Source organism: Erinaceus europaeus, chromosome 12 (assembly GCF_950295315.1).
Source record: "Erinaceus europaeus chromosome 12, mEriEur2.1, whole genome shotgun sequence".
NCBI lineage: Eukaryota > Metazoa > Chordata > Mammalia > Eulipotyphla > Erinaceidae > Erinaceus > Erinaceus europaeus.
This window is the reverse complement of record NC_080173.1, coordinates 86,941,694-86,964,108: the sequence shown is the minus strand read 5'-3', so window position 1 is coordinate 86,964,108 and position 22,415 is coordinate 86,941,694. Positions and strand designations below refer to the sequence as shown.

The 22,415-nt window shown below is 40.4% G+C and overlaps 1 protein-coding gene and 1 pseudogene across 1 annotated transcript in view; both read left to right on the top strand.

Annotated features, from left to right (window-relative positions):
* MYH10 (myosin heavy chain 10) overlaps window positions 1-22,415 on the top strand; it is a 65,615-nt gene that overhangs the window by 287 nt on the left and 42,913 nt on the right. The window contains exons 2-8 of the mRNA XM_060204403.1: window positions 1,648-1,791; window positions 2,790-2,885; window positions 6,135-6,253; window positions 6,891-7,043; window positions 10,898-11,071; window positions 12,257-12,430; window positions 12,629-12,743. Of these exons, the coding sequence (XP_060060386.1) occupies window positions 1,648-1,791; window positions 2,790-2,885; window positions 6,135-6,253; window positions 6,891-7,043; window positions 10,898-11,071; window positions 12,257-12,430; window positions 12,629-12,743 (975 nt within the window). The remainder of the gene's footprint in view (window positions 1-1,647; window positions 1,792-2,789; window positions 2,886-6,134; window positions 6,254-6,890; window positions 7,044-10,897; window positions 11,072-12,256; window positions 12,431-12,628; window positions 12,744-22,415) is intronic.
* On the top strand, window positions 4,055-4,136 carry LOC132542362 (small nucleolar RNA U109; annotated as a pseudogene).

Below are 22,415 nucleotides of genomic sequence, written 5' to 3'. Positions count from 1 at the left end.
TAGGTTTGCCACACAATGTATATTATGTAGTGTTTCCATTAATACCAAAAACCTTACTGTGGATTTTTATTTATTTAGTCATAAGATTTAGAAGCTTAGGATTGAACAAAATATAGAGTTCTTGGTAAAAAAAAATTTCTTTGTCAGAAGTATATGACATAGAAGAAAAGATGCACAACTTTCTGATTTCTTTTGAATCTCAAATACTACTGTGCTTCTGTGTGATTACTATGCACACATATTACATAGATGCCTCAGTAGACAAACATATTAATACTTCATTCAGCTAAGGTATAGACTTTTGCTAACCACAGATATCTATGAAAACATCAGAGAAAGACTTGCAAGGAAAACAGGTGATCAGCAAATAAGTAGCACCCAATCAGAAAATAAAAACTCAAGACTAAACAGTAGAAAAGAAAATCCTTTCAACCTAACAATAAAAAGTGCTGAATTGAACCGGTAAGATCAGGGGGTCGAGTGATAGCGCAGCAGGTTAAGCGCACGTGGCGCAAAGCACGGGGACCGGCGGAATGATCCCTGTTCAAGCCCCCGGCCCCCCACCTGCAGGGGAGTCACTTCACAGGTGGTGAAGCAGGTCTGCAGGTGTCTATCTGTCTCTCCTCCTCTCTGTCTTCCCCTCCTCTCTCCATTTCTCTCTGTCCTATCCAACAACAATGGCATCAATAACAATGATAATAATAACCACAATAATGGTAAAACAACCAGGGTAACAAAAGGGAAAAAATGGCCTCCAGGAGCAGTGGATTCATGGTGCAGGCACAGAGCCCCAGCAATAACCCTGGAGGCAAAAAAAAAAAAAAAAGAATAAAGAAACGGTAAGATCCAAATGTTGTAAGGAGAAATTAAAAAAGGAATGCCGGCAATAGAAGTAAAAACTAATGTAGGTCAGAATTAAGGCACCAGACATGCTGAGCAGAAATTCTCTGTAAGAGAGCCAGTCACAGAGAAATCTGGGAGCACATGACAGCATCTAAAATAGGGATTAGTAGCCTTATCTTACTTATCACTCCAGAGAAACGTCCTTCTGCTCTTAAGAACACATTTACCAAAAGACTGAGTTAATTTTTGTTTAATTCGTAGACCCTAAAATACAAATTCAGTGTGTGTGGTGGAGGACATATGATAGCTTGTTATATAAAATATACGTGCACATGACTCGAAAGCAAACTTGCCACATAACTAACTGGCCATGAGGAAGGGTTTCAGATGAAGATTCAGAGCATTGACTGGTTCACACTCTCCACATCTGGGTCTTTAGCTTATGTTATGTAACCTTGACATTGATCCTAGAATGTTGCTATGAACTACTTGCTAGCATAAGAATAAAGAAGATGAATTTCAAAGCTTTCTCTCCAAAGATGACTAAAATATTTAAATCTGCAAACAATAAGGTCTAGTTATGAAGGGTTTATATAATTATGTCAACTATTCATTTACTCTACAATCCAGTGTTCCAGAAACTCTTCTGAAGATACCATAAATCTGGAAAGAAAAGTAAATATGTGTTATGATGGATTGGATGACCAACTGCTATTCTGTAACATCGGTCCTGTTTGGCTGTAGATGTTCTTTTGTCTGTGGATGATTATTTACTAAATCATATTCTTTTATGCTTTCTTTTAGCTGACTTGCTCCTGGAAGGATTTAATAACTACAGATTTCTCTCCAATGGCTATCTTCCTATTCCGGGACAACAAGATAAAGATAATTTCCAGGAGACAATGGAAGCAATGCATATCATGGGCTTCTCTCATGAAGAGATTCTGTGTATGTGAGATTCCTCCAAGATTCTGATACTCACATACGATTTATAAATTAGGGGGAAAATTACTTAATATAAAATGAAATATAGTTGAGTAATTAAAACTACCTGTAATTTTATGAAATCCTGAAATGTATTTTTTTCATTCTTTTTTTAAAAATTCTTTATTAGGGGATTAATAGTTTATAGTAAAATACAATAGTTTGTACATGCATAACATTTCCCAGTTTTCCACATGACAATGCAACCCCCACTAGGAACTCCTCTGTCATCTTGTTCCTGGACCTGAACCCTCCAACCCCACCCCAGAGTCTTTTACTTGGGGGCAATACACCAACTCCAGTTCAAGTTCTGCTTCGTGTTTTCCCTTCTGATCGTGTTTTTCAACTTTTGTCTGTGAGATCACCCTATATTCATTCTTCTCTTTCTGACTTATCTCACTTAACATGATTTCCTCAAGCTCCATCCAAGATGAGGTGAAGATGAATTCACCATTTTTTAATAACTGAGTAGTATATTACGTTGTGTAATACTTACTCAACTTACTCAGCCACTCATCTGTTGTTGGACACCTGGGTTACTTCCAGGTTTTGGCTATTACAAATTATGCTGCTATGAACATATGTGTACACAAATCTTTTTGGATGGGTATGTTTTGGTTCCTTAGGATATATCCCCAGGAGAGGAATTACAGGGTCATAGGATAGGTCCACTTTGAGCCTTCTGCGAATTCTCCAAACTGCTCTCCACAGAGATTGAACTAATTTACATTCCCACCAGCAATGCATAACCTCTCCAGCATTGTTGCTGCTACCTTTTCTGATGTATAATGTTCTCACAGAGTGAAGTGGTATCTCATTGTTGTCTTTATTTGCATTCTCTGACAATCAACTTGGAGCATTTTCTGAAATGTATCTTACAACTTTGGTACAGTGAATTATGTGTCTGTGGTTCATTTTGATGCAATATTTTAACATTTTTTTCTTTTTCTTTTAATATAAAGCAATGCTGAAAGTAGTATCTTCAGTGCTACAGTTTGGAAACATTTCTTTCAAAAAGGAACGAAATACTGATCAAGCTTCCATGCCAGAAAATACAGGTAAACTGATAAATACAGATTTTATTTCTATTTAGATTGTTGTGTTTTTTTCTTTTTCTTTTTCTTTACCACAGCACTACTCCTCAGCTCTGGCTTATGGTGGTGCCAGGGTTATTGCCGGGGTTCAGTGCCTGCACCACGAATCCACTGCTCCTGGAGACCATTTTTTCCCCTTTTGTTGCCCTTGTTGTTTTTATCACTGTTGTAGCTATTGTTGTTGCTATTGTTGCTGTTGTTGGATAGGACAGAGAGAAATAGAGATTAGAGGGGAGACAGAGTGAGAAAGAAAGAAAGACATCTGCAGACCTGCTTCACCGCCTATGAAGCAATGCCCCTGCAGGTGGGAAGCCGGGGCTCGAACCGGGGTCCTTAACGCTGGTCCTTGCGCTTTGAGCCATGTGCGTTTAATCCGCTGCGCTACTGCCCGACTCCCAGCTGTGTTTTTTATTGAGTGGGGTAATGTTGTACAGTGCAGACATTGACATGTACGTACAATTTTTAAAAAATTGTTTAATATTTATTCCCTTTTTGTTGCCCTTATTGATTTATTGTTGTAGTTGTTGTTGGATAGGACAGAGAGAAATGGAGAGAGGAGGGGAAGACAGAGAAGGGGAGAGAAGGACAGACACCTGCAGACCTGTTTCACCACCTGTGAAGCGACTCCCCTACATATGGGGATCCGGCGTCTCGAACTGGGATCCTTCCACCAGTCCTTGTGCTTTGTGCCACCTGCGCTTTACCCGCTACTACTGCCCGATTCCCATGAGTACAATTTCATTATGCACCAGGGCTTCCCAGTTCTATTTTAGCTGTTTTTATAATGCAGTAATATGCTGGCAGGAGTGAAAACTTCCATCCTCTTTACACGCCAGAGCTGAAACTAGAGGTCCTGCTAATGTCTTTAATGGTATGATGCTTTATAAATTCAGTTAATTACTAGTAATTAGCCACTTCTGAGTAGAGGTTCCACTACACAATTTATGACAGAAAATAGCTAGATCCCACAGTGAATGAGTTTGCCTTTGTAAGACTAAAGAAGGAAATAGTCACACGGTATTTTTTTCTGTCATGACTGGCTTATTTCATTCAGCTGTCAACATTTTACTATACATTAATTTTCTGTGACAATTTATTTTATTTTGGACAGAAACAAATTGAGAGGGAAGGAGTAGCATGCTGCAGTAAGAAAGGAGTTGCCGCGGCAGCCAACCTACAGTAGAGGCTTAGTAGCAGTGTGTTTCTCCTCCAGGAGAAGGAAACAAAAGAGGAAAGGGAGAGATTGTGAAGGAGAGGCACCTGTGGCATAGTTTCACCACTTGTGAAGCCTCTCCCCTGCAGGTGGGGCCCGGGGGCTTGAACCTGAGTCCTTGGTGCACTGTAATGTGTGTGTGCTTAACCAGGTACGCACCTGGCTCCTCCATGACAGTTTTATGTGCTGGTGTCAAGTGGCACTTTAAGATGTAGTCTAGGGAGTCAGGTGGTAACACAGTGGGTTAAGCACAGGAGGCAAAGTGCTAGGACCAGCGTAAGGATCCGGGTTGGAGCCCCCAGCTCCCCACCTGCAGGGGAGTCACTTCACAGGCGGTGAAGCTGGTCTGCAGGTGTCTGTCTTTTCTCTCCCTCTCTCTGTTTCCCCTCCTCTCTCCATTTCTCTCTGTCCTATCTAACAACAACGACATTAATAACTACAACAATAAAAAAGGGCAACAAAAGGGAATAAATATTTTTAAACATACATTTAAAAAAGATATAGTCTATAGTACTATGGTTTAAAACAAATTACTTTTTTCCCCCAGAGCACTGCTCAAATCTGGCTTATAGTGGTTCAGGGGATTGAACCTGGGACTTTGGAGCCTCAGGCATAAGTTTCTTTGCAGAACCGTTATGCTATCTACCCATACCCAGCAAATTACTTTCATTAGCGTATTAATCCCTTCACTCCTCATCCTACAAGTATGAGATAAACATTGCAAATAGCTGTTAGCTGGTAATAGTATCAGAAAGAATACAAAGCCTGAAAGGAAACCAACATCTATCTAGTCACTGGAGTTTACCACACAGAAAGAACACATTTTCATTATTGGGCTTTTGGAGACATAACCATTTAAAGTCTGACAAAATCTGAAAGGAAATTACAGACAGACCAAATAAGGATTGGGAGCTGAGGGTCACTATTGATACTACAGAAACAAAACCCAGAAAAGAACTGCCAGGTGCAGCATCTGCTCTGCTTGAGATCAGGGCGACATCTTTAAGTGGCCACGGGCTACCACCCTAGTGGTTGATTAAGCAGAACCATTAAGAGAGAATCCCAACCCTTTGTTAATCTCATCCTGCTCTGCCCACATTGGATCCCTGGCATTTTTCTAGTTTTTGAAATCAGAATTTGGGTAGGTTATACTTGTAATGTAACTCCTTATAGAATTTCTATCATTTTAGCAGTTAGTGAAAAATAATAGTTGCATGGACTTGTAGACTTCTTATGTTAATGAGAGTCACAATAAATTTAGCAGCTACTTAGTGAGTACTCTGTTTTATACGTAAGAAAATAATTGTTTTTATTTTTTATTTTTTTATTTTGCTTCCAGGGTTATTGCTGGGCTCAGTGCCTGCACCAAGAATCCACTGCTCCTGGAGGCTATTTTTCCCCCTTTTGTTGCCCTTGTTGTAGTTATTGTTGTTGATATAGTTCATTGTTGGATAGGACAAAGAGGGGGAGAGAAAGATAGACACCTACAGACCTGCTTCACCGCCTGTGAAGCGACCCGCCTGCAGGTATGGAGCCAGGGGCTTGAACCCGGATCCTTAGGCCAGTCTTTGCGCTTTGCACTACATGCGCTTAACCCGCTGCACTACCGCCCGACCCCCAGAATAATTATTTTTAGAAGCTTTGTATTTCTGACTAAAATATTGGGATTATTACATGAGTACATCCAGTAATATTGGGAACATGTAACTTTAGCTATCACTGTTCTCATCCTATTTGCCATGGGTTCTGAGACTTAATAACTTGCATAGACTGTCCAGAAGCAGAAGATGCTGGTTAGCTATCTCTTACAAACAGAAGATGATTATATTACTAGCAGATGAAGGTATCTTAGTGTCTGACTAAGTGCACTGGATTGTAAATCTGTTTAATTTGTCTTACACAATTTAATGACTTTTAAGGTCTTTCAGGTATTTGTTAACATATATTGTGATTAGGTCATGAGTAAAAGTTTAGTGTTAGGATTCTTTTTTATGCTATAGTTGCACAGAAACTCTGCCATCTTCTCGGGATGAACGTGATGGAGTTTACTCGGGCTATCCTTACCCCGCGGATCAAGGTTGGTCGAGACTACGTGCAGAAAGCCCAGACCAAAGAACAAGTAAGTAAATATCACACATTTGTTTTGAATGATCAGCTATCATCAGTGGGTCTTCTCATTGACATGTAACAAATTAAATCAATAAATAACATATGGATCTTTCTCAGTGCTGAGTTTTTTTTCTCTTGTATAATATTTCTTTTTCAAAAGAATTTTAACTCTCTAAACTTAAAATTACTTACATATATATACATATATATATCGATATACTATAGATATGTTATATATAATACATATTATAATTTTCAAGTGTCACCTTTAATTTTTGCCAGATAGATCAGTCATCCAAGAAGACAAAGCTTTGAACTTTGACTTCCCTCCCAGTAAGGTGCACTGTTCCCATCCCATTAGGACTAGGAGTCAGTTCATCCTTTTCATGATAGACCCCTTTAAGTCTGGGTAGGAGTATTACACAGGACATCAGGGACATAGGAAGGAGATTACTTTTACCGGGCATCTTTACCTTGTTACCAGAAGTGGTTATCTTCAATTTGCATTAAATTATTCACATGTAAAATTAAGACATGATTAAGTAATCAAAACTGCTCCCAGTTTTTTGAGCCCTGCAGAACATTACATAACATCAGTTAATGCTTTAAGATTGTTTCCAGAATAATACGTTACTGTGTAATTATAGGCAGATTTTGCAGTTGAAGCATTGGCAAAAGCCACCTATGAGCGACTCTTCCGCTGGCTTGTTCACCGTATCAATAAAGCACTGGACAGGACCAAACGTCAGGGAGCATCTTTTATTGGAATCCTGGATATTGCTGGATTTGAAATTTTTGAGGTATGCTTCCCTCTTGTCCTTCCTGTTAATTTTTAAAATACTGAAACTCACTACGTAGCAGGCATGAGGGATATAGTAGTAAGTAAAGGCATCAGTAGACAGTCAAGCTATGTACTATAGACAGCACTTGGTAGAGTCTATCCCTTACTGGGGACAGGACCCTGGGTACGAGTCCCTGCTCCTGTGATGCCTTTCCTTTCTCTCTGTGCATCTCCTCTGTCTACAGTTTCAGATGAATGAGGACAGCAAGGTAGCTCACTGGCAGGATGGCTGCTTTGCCATGCACACAGCCTGGAGTTCAGCACAACGTTGCCCCACTGCACTCGGGAAGCTTTGGTGCTGTGATGTCTTTGTCTCTGTCGCTCTATCTCAGTCAGTCTCAAAAAGTCATCACTAAGAAACAAAGCTGGGAGTCGGGCGGTAGCGCAGTGGGTTAAGCTCACATGCAAAGCGCAAGGACCAGAGAAGGATCCCAGTTCGAGCCCCCAGCTCCCCACCTGCAGGGCTGTCCCTTCATAGGCGGTGAAGCAGGTCTGCAGGTGTCTGTCTTTCTCTACCCATCTCTGTCTTACCCTCCTCTCTCCATTTCTCTCTGTCGAAAAACAACAGCATCAATAATAACTACAACAGTAAAACAACAAGGGCAACAAAAGGGAATAAATAAATTTTAAAAAAAAGAAGAAGAAAGAAACAAAGCCCAGGCAACAACAAAAAAATTGTTTATTTATTTGCTTTTTTGCTTTGGGCTCGGTGCCTGCACTACAAATCCTGGAGGCTATTTTCCCTTTTGTTGCCCTTGTTTTATCATTCTTGTTGTTATTGCTATCGTTGTTGGAACTGGAAAATACCAGAGGAATCCAGGCACTGTTTCTTTTACCTAAGAGAGAAGAAAAAGGGAAGGACACTTGGAAGTAGTAACAGGCATAGGTGTAACTTAGAAAGGAAGTGAAGGCAGGACCATGGGGCGGGGTGTGGGGGTGGGGAATGGGCAAAATATATATATATAGAGAGAGATAATTATAGGTAGAAAATCAGCCCATATCTGCAACCTACGGAGAACTACTGCAGTTTACAGTGAAGAAGAGGAAGACACAGAACTCTGGTGGTGGGATTGTTATGGAATTATAACCCTAATATTAAATAATTGATAAATCAATATTAAGTCACGATAAAAATGACAGTAATAAATAAATATAGAAGCATAGAATATTTCTCAAAACCAATGTGCTGTTCTTACAATTATTTGAATTAGGCTGTTTTAAAATGAACTCTAAAGCTAGTTGTCTGTGCTCATAAAATGTGAACTATTGTTATAAACAGTTTTGTCTACTGAATTGTCATTGCCACTGGAACAGATTGCTTTAATAAATGTTGATTTGTAAATAATTTGGAAAATCATGTAAAATGGACAGGTAGGAAAAGAATTGTCACCTTCTTCAATATAGATAAAAAGATACAACAAAACAAAAACGGGGGTCCTGCTCCCTTTCCAGCTGCAATAATAAAATTACCAAAGGGTAAATGTTAAAAGAAATGTTTGATTTAGTTGAAGACAACTTTGTGATGTGCCACAGAGAAACAAAAGAAGTCTCAAACAAATTGAAAAAACATGCCTTGTTCTTACTAGGAAGCTTCACCATAAAGGTGTAAATCCTCTCTAAATTTATAAACTGAATATACTTGTTTAAAAATTATTGAGAGGAGTTTTATGAGGTATATAACAACCTTCTAAAACTAATTGGTAAGAGAGAGAGCGAATCAAAGAGTGGTAAACTTCAGGAGGGGAAATGAAGAGAGTATGGAAAGATGTGAAATATAAAAGTAGAATTTCAAGAAGTTTGATTTTTTTTTTTAATAGACAGGAATGTGTAAAGATGCTAAAAATATGAGGTTTATTTTTTAACACTTGTCACAAGGAAAAAAGGCTAAATGGCCACCATGGGGAGGTTGATGGCCAGTCAGGAAATGGATCAGTTAACTGTGACATCCCATATAATAGAGTACTCTGCCTCCGTATGAGTCCTTATATTGTTATGTGGGAAGATGTCAAGCTACACTGTTAACTAGAAAGAAAGAGAGGAAGGAAAGAAGGAAGGAAGGAAGGAAGAAGAAAATCAAGGTAACATTCCTTTCTGAGTGCGTAAAATAGTTGTCTGAAGGCCACAGAAACAAATGATAGGAGTGGGAGAATCCGTAGGTCATTAGGGTGAGGCTAATTTCTCAGTGCAGTTCATTTTTATTTCTTTTTATGCCTTGTAGTAGTACCAGGTGGTTGGTTGGTTGGTTGGTTATTTAAAAATTTAGTTGGTAGCTTAAAATTTAAAAATACATTATCATATATAGTAGCCCAGGCCAAGTAGAAAAAATAGGATCTTATAAACCTACGGTAGAGCAAAATTGATTTGCGTAGATTTAAGAAAGCATAGCTGGTGACAGTCTGCAGACACTTAAATGGTTTCCCAGACATGGCTGCTGAGAAAAGCAGTCACTGCTCCTTCCCTCTTCCCGCGACCTCGTCCTGAAATAGAGAGGTGGGTGTGGTGAATTGTATACACACCACGTGAAGAGTATGAAAGCATACTCCTAAAATCTTCCAATGTTGTGCACCAGTACTAAATCAATAAAAACATTTTTTGGGGAAAAGCAATAAAATAGTGAATATGATATCTTCATGGATACAAGATTGGAATGCACTCCCCCCCACCCCCCAGACTATAAATCTGTCCCTTGGAGATTTAAGTTTGCCTAATTGGAAGTTCTTTCTTTTTATGGTGAATGAAACTATTTATGACTACTTACTAACAATGTGAACAGTCTTTAGGCAACAAGTAACTGAATCCTTCTAACATGCAAGACAGCTGCTATTCATGCACTCATTCATTCATCTGTCCTTTCATCCAAATGAGCAGCACAGTAAAACATGGGGAAGAGTTCACACAGGAGAAAACAGAAGTGTCTGGGATCTGCAAAGACGGTCAGGCTCACTTCATGAGAGCATCGCAGCACTGTTTTCCGTCTTGGGAATGGTCAATTTGACACGGGGATTCATACAGAAGCGATGTGCAACCCCACTTAGCAAGCACATTGTGTGTTTGGGGGCTGGCTAAAATCTCAATAACAGCTCTGTGGAGTTGACACTATTCTTTTCTCCACTCGAGAGAGAGCCCAGTGCCTAAACCTAGAAAGGCCACACCCAGAGTAGTCTGTGTAGCTCTCAGAGCTTACAGAAACTCCATTTCCTCACTTCCCCCCACAAACCTTTGCTTTTATTTTTGTTTTTTAATTTTTTTTTAACCTTTGCTTTTCTTTTTCTCACTTACTTCTTCACTTCTACTTATGGTTCACTAATAAGATTAAGTTGTCTTATTCGTAGATTATTTAGCAGACTCACTCATATTTTCTCTTTAATATCTTCAGTAATGGGATCTAGAAACTATATTGTATACTCTAGATACGAGGTAACTAGGAAACCCTTAGTGTTGTCACTATCATTAGATAGAACAGTAATACACCAATAGATGGTCAAGAACTAATAATTAGGGGCTGGGTGGTAGCGTGCCTGGTTGAACGCACATGTTACAATGCATAAGGACCCCAGGTTCGAGCTCCTGGTCCCCACCTGCAGGGGGAAAGTTTCTCGAGTGGTGAAGAGGTGTTGCAGTTGTCTCTCTGACTTTCCCCTCTATCATCCCCTTCCCTCTCAATTTCTGGCTTTATCCAATAAATAAATAAAGATAATAATAATAATATATACATATATATATAAAAGAATTAATAGTTATAAGTCACTTTTGGATGACTAGATGACTTATCCCTGTTTTTCTTCCCTATGTTGAAAAATCATCATTTAATAGCTGAACTCCTTTGAACAACTTTGTATCAATTACACCAATGAGAAGCTGCAGCAGCTGTTCAACCACACCATGTTTATCCTGGAACAAGAGGAATACCAGCGCGAAGGCATCGAGTGGAACTTCATCGATTTTGGATTAGACCTGCAGCCATGCATTGACCTGATAGAGAGACCTGTAAGAATATGTACTTGCTAGTAGGCTTTCACTTCATAATCAAGCAGCGCTTGCAGTTTTCATCTTAGCATAACCGATAAAAAATGCTCCTGTCTGATGAGTGTTAGAATAATCTTCTAGGGGAGGTAAAGAGGTGGCTTAGTGGTACAGAGGAGACTTGCTTGCAGTTCTGTCGCTGGCACTGCATATGACATAGTGGTGGCCTGGGTTTCTTTTTTGTTTGTTTGTTTTCTTATGTTTGTTTCTGCCTTCTAACAAAACAATAAAATTCCCTAGGAATGTAACACTTTGGCACCTGTTTAAAAAATAAATAGCATGCCCTGCTCTCTCCTTAAAGCCTTACCCCTGTCCTTTCTTGTGTAATTTATGGGCTGAGAGACCCAGGCCCCTTACACATGTGGAGTCGCCACGGTGGGGACAGAGATGGGCCTCACCTCCAGCCCTCAGTGCCTGTCAGGGGAGTGTAGGTTTCTGCGTGGTCCACTTGGAGACAGCAGGGGCTACTTCACTTAGTGGAGAATGAGGCAAACCTGGTCAGTCCATTTTCCATGAAACTAAAGTTGGTCCTTGTAAGTATAAAGATGGTTTTATTCTAGCAGACTTTCTTATTTTCTTATTTTATGCCAATAAGATAGGAAGTTTAATTTTTGTCTTTTTTTTTTTTTCTTCAACTTTGGTATCACTTTATTGAGGGAATACTGATTTACAGGACTGTTGTCCTCGGGGGATAGTCCACTTTCCCCACGATTGGTGTCAGTTCACCTCACCCCTTTCACCAAACCATCATCTTCCTCCACTATAGAACACTAGATCACCATTTAGCAGATTTAAAAAAAATTTTTTTTTTGACTTCTCATGGTTTAGAGGACAGATTTGTTTTATTTTTTGGTAGAGCCAGGACTTCATGCGTACATGATGTTAAATACCCCCAGGCCATTTTTTTATTCAGGTAGACTCAGATGGGGGGGGAGGACCCACACCAAAGCATGGTCGCCATAGCACCTCCCATGTGAGTTCATATGCTTCCAGATCTTGAACCCCTTCCCTCTCAATTCTCCCTGTCCTATCAGATATGTATTTAAAAAAGAAGAAATGCGAAACCCGCCAAACCCAATAAAGTGATACATTCTGGCACTTAAAGTGTCATGCGAAGCTTTCTTACTTCTTTCTGCCTGTCCTTACCAGGCTAACCCTCCTGGTGTGCTTGCCCTTCTGGATGAAGAGTGCTGGTTCCCGAAAGCCACAGATAAAACCTTTGTTGAGAAACTGGTTCAAGAGCAAGGTTCCCATTCCAAGTTTCAGAAACCCCGGCAGCTGAAAGACAAAGCTGATTTTTGCATTATACATTATGCAGGGAAGGTAAGAATGGAACAACTCCTTTCAAAGCAGTGTCTTTGAAAGTTCCTACATCTGTAAGCACTGAAGTACAGTGTACATTTGGGGGGGGGGTGTATGAACATTTTCGGCTAAAGCTTAAACTATTTCTCGCTTTTGTGTGTGCGTGTGTGTGCGTGTGTGTGTGTTTTCCATGTCATGCTGTTTGGCTGTGTGGACTAGGTGGACTATAAGGCAGATGAATGGCTGATGAAGAACATGGACCCTCTGAATGACAATGTGGCCACTCTTCTGCACCAGTCGTCAGACAGATTTGTTGCAGAGCTTTGGAAGGACGGTAAGAATGTTCTTATGTCTGTGACCAAGTTTCACTGGACCTTTTTATGACTAAGATTTATAAGTGGTTATTTTACTTACATTTGTGTATAGATATATTTTCCTTAAAACCTTTTGCTTTCCCTAGAGCAGGGCTGCCCTTATTTCAGAAATAACAAGACACCTGCCTTCTTGGGTAGATGCTATGGGAAGTGTGAAAATAATCTAGGACCAGAGGAATAAAAAACTGCACAAATGCCTCAATCCTAATTCAGTTATAATCCAACACTATTCAGACACACAACCCCAGAAGCCCTGTTTGCATTTTCTCTGCATACTATGTATGGCTCCACTGAACTATGACCTCTGCTCATGCCAGTCTCCAAACACAAAGACACTAGTGATTAAACTCCCAATACCCTGTGTAGAGATGAGGGTTTTTTTTTTTGTTGTTGTTTGTTTTTTAATTACTGTCTGTCTTATAGGTCTTCTATTTATGTGAACCTCAGCTTAAGATTTTGGTGGTGGTTCTCATAGACTAGAAGGTATTATTGGTACCAGAACAAAACATCAGTGTATCTTTATCCCCAGTGGGGCCAATATTCTCCAGAGCTTACCTCTTTCTACTACATTTTATCCTGACTGTAGCTCATCCCTTCTTTAGAACTTGGGTCATGCAGGACCTTAGCCCTGGTTCACTTCTGCTTTGACTATAGAATATCAACACCTTGTGACCTAACTCTGAGAAAGCAGTAGAAGAGACGCAGACAGCAGTTAAGAAGAGACTAGAGCAATTTAGACCACAGGAAAGATAGATAGAGTGAACACAGAAAGGGGGATGGGGGGGAATGACGTTATCAAAGATAATCTAGTTAAGAATAGTCGTGTACATTAACTCAAGTAACAGGTAGTGAGTGAATGCACAACGCACAGGTATACGCCCCAGGATGTGACTGTGAAAAGAGGGACTTGAAGCTAGAGCTAGGTTTCCAACAAATCAATCATAAGTGTTGGTCTTCATACCTTTCCGTAAAAGTCTTGATTGGCATTAACTTAAAATGAACGAATCAGTGGAGGGATGCTTCGTGAGGACAGGAGTGGGGATCTCATGTGGGATCTGCAGCGTCTCCGTGAACAAGAGTCTTTCCAGGGATTCGTAGAGTGGGATCCAAGAAGCTCTGAAGCAGAAGTGACTCCTGAGAACCAGTTGTTACAGGCTCCCCATTGCTGGAAAGCCCGATTCTATTGAGTTAGAATTGTATGTGAAAAAAATGAGAGACAGAGAGAGAGAGAGAACAAGTATTGCTACCCATCATAAATATTTGTGATATGTATCAGTTCAGTTGTGATAAGTGGGCATGATGGAGATTGTTAGTTAGATCATACTCACCCCTCCTTCTCCTGACACTTGTCTAGATCTTAGGACACAAGAAAGGGGATGAGATCTATAGACAAATCATTGAATGTCAGAGATAACTGGTGAACGTCATGTGAATGGAATAGAATGAGTTTGAAGCAATGTGTAACAAGCAAAGGGGCTATATTTTTGTTGTTGTTATTGCAATTGTTTGTTATTAATATGTGTATACCAGAGTATTGCTCATCTTTGGCTTATGATGGTGCTGAGTATTGAACCTGGGACCTTTGGATCCTCAGGCATGAGGCTTTTTGCAAAACCATTATGCTATCTCCGTAGCTCTGAGGCTACTTTTTTCCCCCTAGTATCTGAGATAAAATGTCATGAAAGAAGAATTAATTTTCCTTGCCCTTGAAGGACAGTAATTTGCTAAATAAATAAATACTAAACTAATACTTACTGAGCACTTAACTAAGTTTTGTTGTTGTTATTGTTGTTGGTTGGGTATGTGGGTGTGTGGGGTTTTTTGTTTGTTCATTTGCTTGATTTTTTTTTCTAAGCTCAGTTTGTAATTATTTGTCCTGGTCACACTTTAAACACTGAAGGCTGAATAGGTTTACATGAACTAAGTCATATAGAAATGTGTCACATCTGGGGAAGTAAAGTGGCCATGGAAGTGGCATGCATGATCATAGTGTGGAAGTGGGAATCGTAGCTCAGGATTCTTGTTCCCTCTGGATATTAGGGCAGGTATGGGACAAGAGGAGAGTGCACAGGAAATGGGTTAATAGACAGAAGCCAGACCCCAGAGGACCTTAATTGCCAGTTTCAAAAGGAGCTGTTGAATAAAGAGTATTAGAAGGTGTTGTGAGCCAGGCAGTGGGCAGTGCTTTGTTAGATGGGTTGGAGATAGAAGAACTAAGAAGTGCAGAGGTATTCTGAGGCATATGACTGAGGGTGAAAGCTGTGTGCATGGGAGGAATGGACAGCAGGAATGAACACGAGATACTGACATTTTTACTATTGAAAGCTTTTAAATTTATTATTGCCTAGAGGCAGAGAGAAATTGGGAGGGGTAGGGGAGAATTAGGGAAAGAGAGACACCTGCAGCCCTGCTTCGCCACTCATGAAACTTTCCCCCTGCAGGTGGGTACCAGGGGCTTGAATCCGGGTCCTTGCGCACTGCAGTGTGTGCACTTAACCAGATGCGCCACTGCCTGACCCCCTGATGTCTTAACATGTTGAATGAGAAGAGAAGCAAATATTTGGAAAATAATGACAGCAGAGTGGAAGAGATTAGGTCCAGGGCATACTTGTTCTGATGTTGTGAATCACTTTTGATTCTTTTTTTTTTTTTTAATAACCAGAAACAATCTTGTGGGAAACTCCTATTCAGTACATAATTCATGCATATACTTCTCCATGTGTTGGATGGCTGTCGTCGGTGGGGTAAATTTGGAAACAGTGAACTGAGCCTTTGTCGTGAGCCTCCTAGAGCAGAGCATATTGTCTAGTTGGAAACCCAGGATATGCATGGATGTACTAGAGCTAATGATGTCTGTCCTGGCTTCCAGCCTTCTCTTCCCATCCTTCTCCTTAACTCTACATCTTGCAAGCCCTAATGATGGCAAGCCTTTGGCAACTCTGGTGAAAAGTATTGTGAATGTAAGGTTTAGTGAGCAAGGGTAGAAGTGGGTAGACTGCAGGGTCAGCTTTCATTCCATATCTCAGATGATGTGTCTTCCAGGTAGAAAGGAATCTGCAGGTTCCTTCTCTGCATTTTTGTGCCCTTCCATTGATGAGAAGTGGCGAAGTTAATCACAGATGGGCCGAGAAGAAAGGGCTAATCGCTTTGCAAAACTCTTTCAGTGCTAGTCCAGCCCTGCTCACTTTCATCCACGCTTCAGACCTCTCACATTGCCCTCTTGTGGTTTGGTCTTTGTAACGATGAGTTGCACGCAAGTATGCTTGACCACTTTTCTCAACATGAGTCAATAGAAATCTCCTCTACCCCTGTTTGATTTGGCTGTGCTTGCTACCGTCAACTCGAATAATTCTACATGTTTGCTGTCCTGATAATGCTTTTAGTAACAGGAGGTTCTCTCACCCATCAGCCTAACTGGCCAGTTATTCAGCTGAACCTGAGTGACATTACTCAGGAAGAGTGGTGATAACACTTTTGCCCAGTTTGCAGACTGCTTGACACATCAAGTCAGTGGCAGACTCAGAAGAGGAAAGAGACCTCTAAGTCAGAGAGCTAATCACTGCTCACTCTGCATGTAGACATCTCTTGGAATAGAGGAGAAAACAGCCCTGTAGAAACATGTCATTGTTTTTTTCTCTTTTTGTAACCACATAAATGCAAAAGGAGAAACAACAAGTTGACAATGAATGTAGAAATAGATGATGAATATAGTTTGCTTGTGAAAGTGTAATAATTTGAATATAAAACAGTTTGTGTTAGAGTCTGTTTACAGAGTTTCCAAAGACCAAGCCAGGAGAAAGAAGTTTTTTTTTTTTTTGGTGGCAGCCCTGCCCTAGAGATTCATAGTGTCTTCCTTTTTGCGGAAAAAATTAAAAAATGTTTTGGAAACTCCCTATTAATTGCATAGGACCTCTTGCTATTGATGGGGGTGGAGGGTTGCGTATGTACAGAAAAATCCTAAAGATTGTTTATTCATATAAATGTACCTCCTAGGATATTTTCATGAGTAACATTACCAAATAAGTATGATTTGAAGTTATTTTAACATTTTACTACAACAGAACTTGGATTTTATTTCCCTTAGCGGTCACTTCTGTGAGCTATTTGTATTTGAAGTAACTTCTATTTCCAAAATCTGTCTTGGTAGTAAAATTACACAGCAGTGTAATTGCCACTAACATTTCCCAGGGTGCTTTAACTCACTGTATTCTTATCCTAAATTGCTAATTGCAAGATAATCTTATGAGAAACAGTTCAAATATTACCCTAAATTTCATCCTGCATTAACATGGGTTAATCATTTAATATTGGCATTCTGTGTAATGCTCACACCTGGAGTCGGAAATGTGCTCTTTTGAGTCAGCTTAAATTTGCCTTCTAAAGAACTCTGCCCAACTGTGCATATTCTCTTAAACAGTAATGTTTGCATGGGACCTACCCTGGGCGAGTTATTTGTAGCCCATTTTCAAAGTTTACTTGTAATGTCAAATGTCTTTCACACTAACTCAAGTGTTTGTATATTTGCTCTTCTGTCCTCCTGTTTCTCTGCTTTAGAGATTCAGAATATTCAGAGAGCTTCTTTCTATGACAGTGTTTCTGGTCTTCATGAGCCACCAGGTGAATGTATAAAGCCTGTAGGTCTTCCAAAATAGACGGGTTGTAAGCCCACAGGGAGAACTTGGGGGGGGGGGGGGGGGCTGGCAGGGTGGCTTGGGGAGGGGAGGGGAGAAGGGAGGTGGGGCTTGTTTCTGGGTTTCTGTTTTTGTTTTGCTCATGAACCTGCATGCACCTCTCATTTCATGCTCAGTTTTATTATTATTCAAAGCAACTGTTTGCATAAGTAATCCAATTGCTACTGCCTCCACATTGCTTCTTATTTTATGCATAGCACTTACAGCACTGCATATTGAAAGGTATGTCATGACCTTTTCTAATAGTACCATTTTGATACACAGTCCTCTAAGAAAGTGCTAGGAATTGATCTAGTAAATAACAACTCTCTTATCTGAGCTACCTTTACATATTTTTTCTATTCCGATATTGCTCTATTGAGGAAATACTGACACTGACAGGACACTGTTATTACAAGGTACATTTCCACATTTCCCCGAGATAGGTATCCGTACATTTCACCCTCGACCAAACCATCATCGTATTCCTCCAGAGGGACTTGGGCTCCCAGCCTGTGTTTATTGCCCTCCTTCACCCCTTTCTGAGTCCCTGAATCTTGTCTGGACTGCCTTTAGACGTTCAACTCTATATGGGATTTTAAGTAGTTTCTTTTTCTCTCCATTCTAAAGTCATTAACATTTTTAAACAAGTAATTATATATATGCCTCACATGTTGGTCTCATTTACACCTGCTGTTGGGAAACTTAGGTGTATATGTGCCTACTTGGCCTTTTTCTTGAACTAGAGATGATGAAACCACCCAGCACAATTGTACATTAATACTGGATTTAAGCCCCACATTTTGGGGCCATGTGGTCTGAATTTCAGATACCTTGGTTAGAAGCCCTCCAAAACACAGTAATGCTGGGATTGAACCCATCTCAAAAGTGTTTTAGAAATCCATAAAGCACGCCTATTTTAATCCAAGTCAAAGTTCCTACCATCAGTTCTAGATCGTGTACTATCAAAGTAGTAGATTACAACCATTGGGAGCTGAAAGGAAACAAGGGACTAAATTATTCCAAGCTATTCTATGAGCTGTAGTGAATATATTACGGAACAGAACTCCAAAGGACGGAATCTTTAAATCCAATTGTCTTTGTTCTTGGGGGAACTACTTACACAGTTGAGGAGTCAATTGAGAAGCCTAGAGAGGTAGTTTTAAGCTTGTGGTCTGCCTGGAACTTGTGCTTTGCTGAAAGGTGGGGGCTTGGTCTTTGGCCTTTCTCCCAAAGTAGAGTGACCTCTTTAAGTTAATTCCCTTTAATTCTTAGGTTTCCTATTTCTTCTAAGCAGGGATACTTCTTTCTTCCTTTTTTCCTTCATTTTTAAAAAAAATTTTGTTTATTTTTATTTTTATTTTGGTTGGCTCCAGGGCTTCATTGCTTCAGGCTGACTTTCTCAGATAAAGAGAGGGAGACAGAGAAGCAAAGACAGGGGGAGGAAAAACCTACAGCACTGAAGCTTCCTTCAGTGTGGTGGGGGCCTGGGCATACACATGACAAAGCAGCACACTGTCCAAGTGAGCTGTCCTGCTGAGCCTGGGGCTTCCCACTTCCCACTGGAAGTCACTGAGGAAGGGAGCAGATAGGTGGGTAGTATTCCATGAACAGTTTCCAACACAGCCACTTCATCTAATAATCCCACCATAACACTGCCATCTCCTGTAACAGAGATGGTCTTTCCTGTGGACCTTGGTCTTTGGGATACATGGGAAAGGTTGTTGTTTGTTTGTTTGTTTGTTTGTTTGTACCTGACGCTGTTGACTGGCTACGGAAGAAGGGCAAACGCTAGAAGAAGAAGAAGCAGGACTGAATAGAGCCATTCCTGGGTGATGTCATTGCAGCAAGGAGTTAAGCTTGCTCACCTCTGCATAGTCTTGCCTTGGCACTGAAAATATGCCTTGTCTCTCTCTTGGTCACATGTCTTTTGTTGGGCTTATTCAGATGAGCCAAATGAGCAGGGGTCTCAGTCTACTCCTGTTTATGAGGCCTTCCATCTCCACGGAGAAATAGGATTTAGGAAATTGTACACAGTGTGGCTACAGCAAAATGTGTTTCTCTTCAATGTGTGTTAATGGATTCAGACAGGACTTTAGTGTTGTCAGTGCTTTCTTAGAAGGCAGTGGAGGAAGGGCCTTCTGGAGATCCAAATTGTGACTTCCTCTGACATACCAGCCCGCAGTGAACATGTTTCTAAATGAGATAGCCGACACAAGTAAGGGTTATTATGACTGTGAGAATACTCATAATTTCAGGAAGTAGTGTGTGCAGAATGTGCAGGCTTTTAAAAATAAATTGGAGGCACTGTGGTAAAGAGGTGTTTCCAGCAGGGGTAAATAGCATAATGGTTATGCAAAGTGACTCTCATGCTTTAGGCTCCAAAGTCTCAGGTTCAGTCCCCCACACTACTGTAAACCAGCGCTGAGCAGTGCTATGGTTAAAAAAAAAAGTTTCCAGAAGCATCAAAAGGAAAGTACAGGAGAGAACAAACTTTAAAAAAAATTTTATTAGTGATTTAATATTGATTTATAAAACTGAGCTAATGGATATAATTATGCACCATTCCCACCACAACTATCTATCTATATTTATATCTATTTACCCTTTGTGTTTGTTTTGTTTTGTTGGGTTTTTTTTTTTTTTTTTTGGTTATGGTCCTGCCTTGTCTTCCTTTTTAAGCCATGCCTATGCCTATTACTATTTCTGAATGTCCTTCCTTTTCTCCTCTTCTTTCTCTGGGTCCTGATAGAGTTGAAGTTCAGAGCCCGCTGGTCATCTATCATTTCTCCCCCTGGGAGTATGTACCAAAATTGTTTATGGTTCACAGAAGGTGAGAGTTCAGGCTTCTGTAACTGCATGAAGCAAATTTTAATTGTAGAGAAATCCCACCAGTCTTTTCACGCTTTGATAGAAGCAGCACTTTAAATGTGGTAGCAGCAGTGAACGTGGCAGTCACCGAGGCTGATCATTGCTCTGGCCTTGCTTCCCTTCCCGCGTTAAGCTCTTTCATCTTCTAATATCCACTGAATTCTTACCACTTTCTTGCCATAGCCATGCTTCAGACTCAAATGATGATATTCTGACTTGAAAATTTTGAACCAATCCTGTCGTCATTAAAGGAAGCACAGTGTAGAATTAAGTAGTATTGCTGACAATCATTTAGTTTCCTTGGAGACTATATTCACTTGTCGAACTGTCTTTCTTGTTTGTTTGTTTACCAGAGCAGGTTTAGCTCTGGCTTTTATGAAGGTGCCAGGGATTGAACCTGATACTTCACAGCTTCAGGCATGAAAGTCATTCTGCACAACCAGTATACTTTTTAAAAATATTTTATTTGTTTATTAGTGAGAACGATAGGAGAGAAAAAGAACCAGAAGTCAGAACCAGACATCACTCTGGTACATGTGGTGCCGAGGACTGAACTCAGGACCTTACTTAAGAGTTCAGTGCTTTATCCACTGCACCACCTCCCAGTCCACATAACCAGTATGCTTTTTTTTTTTAAATATGTATATATTTATTTTCCCTTTTGTTGCCCTTGTTGTTTTATTGTTGCAATTATTACTGTTGTTATTGATTGTTAGATAGGACAGAGAGAAATGGAGAGAGGAAAGGAAGACAGAGAGGGGGAGAAAAGATAGACACCTGCAGACCTGTTTCACCGCCTGTGAAGCGACTCCCTGCATGTGGGGAGCCAGGGACTCGAACCAGGATCCTTAGGCTGGTCCTTGCACTTTGCACCATGTGCGCTTAACCTGCTGTGCCACCGCCCGACTCCAATAAGTCTACTTTTATTCAGAGATCCCCCAAACTAAATTGTAGTCAGTCACACTGTGCTGCTCAGTGTCGGCATGAATTAAGTGCACAGGGCATGCCAAGGAAGCAAGAGCCGAGACTCAGTAAGAACTTACTCGTTAAGTGTGAATGGAGCTTCCTGATTGGAGCTACAGATTAGAGAAGTAAAGACATTTCAAGTCCAGTTTAACACCAGTGCTTGGGAAAAGGATGAATCTCCTGAAATCAAATGCTTCTTATCTACCTCTGGGTTTCTTGGAAATTCTCTAAAAATTTCCAGAGAATCTAGATTGGCTCCACTACCCAGCTATGGAACCAATGTAAATTTGCGTTTTCTTGACAAGATGGATATCATGGAAATGTACGATTTGGTATTAAGAGTCTTTCTGGGACTTATTGCAGTTAAATTTGGGATTGTCGGAATAGTCATGATGCGCTTTTCTATGCAAAAATTTGTCATGGCTTTGCTGACAACCCAGTAGTTGTTTCCAAGTCTGCTTTTAGTGTACATTAGTGTAGAATTGTCTTATTATTTTTTAATGGTAATTGAGAAGCTGCTATATTCCTAGCATTAATGCTAGAGATAAGAGGTCTTTGGTAGAAGAATTTGATAGAATTTTTTTTATTACCAGCTAACTATTCAAATTACTCTCAGACTGGCAAAATATCTCACTTGGACAATGTGCTACTTTGCCATGTGCATGGCCCCAGGCCCAAGCCTGCCAACCTCCCCCACACACACACCACCACCATCACCACCACCACCACATCCCCAGCATTGAAGGAAGTCTTGGGATTGTGATGCATTGCAAGCTTGCTCACTCTCCCCCCTTCCACTACCTCTACCTCTAAATAGTAATATATATATATATGTATATGTATATTGGTTTCTAATTAAAACCAAAGTGGGTTTTTGAAAAGCTGGTTTTGATGCTTCAAATTAAGCACTAGTACCCTGGCCATTGTATAGGTTTGAAAAATAAGGGGGAGTCGGGCGGTAGCGCAGTAGCTTAAGCGCACATGGCTCAAAGCGCAAGGACCAGCAGAAGGGTCCCGGTTCGAGCCCTCAGCTCCCCACCTGCCTGGGAGTCACTTCACAAGCGGTGAAGTAGGTCTGCAGGTGTCTATCTTTCTCTCCCCCTCTCTGTCTTCCCCTCTTCTCTC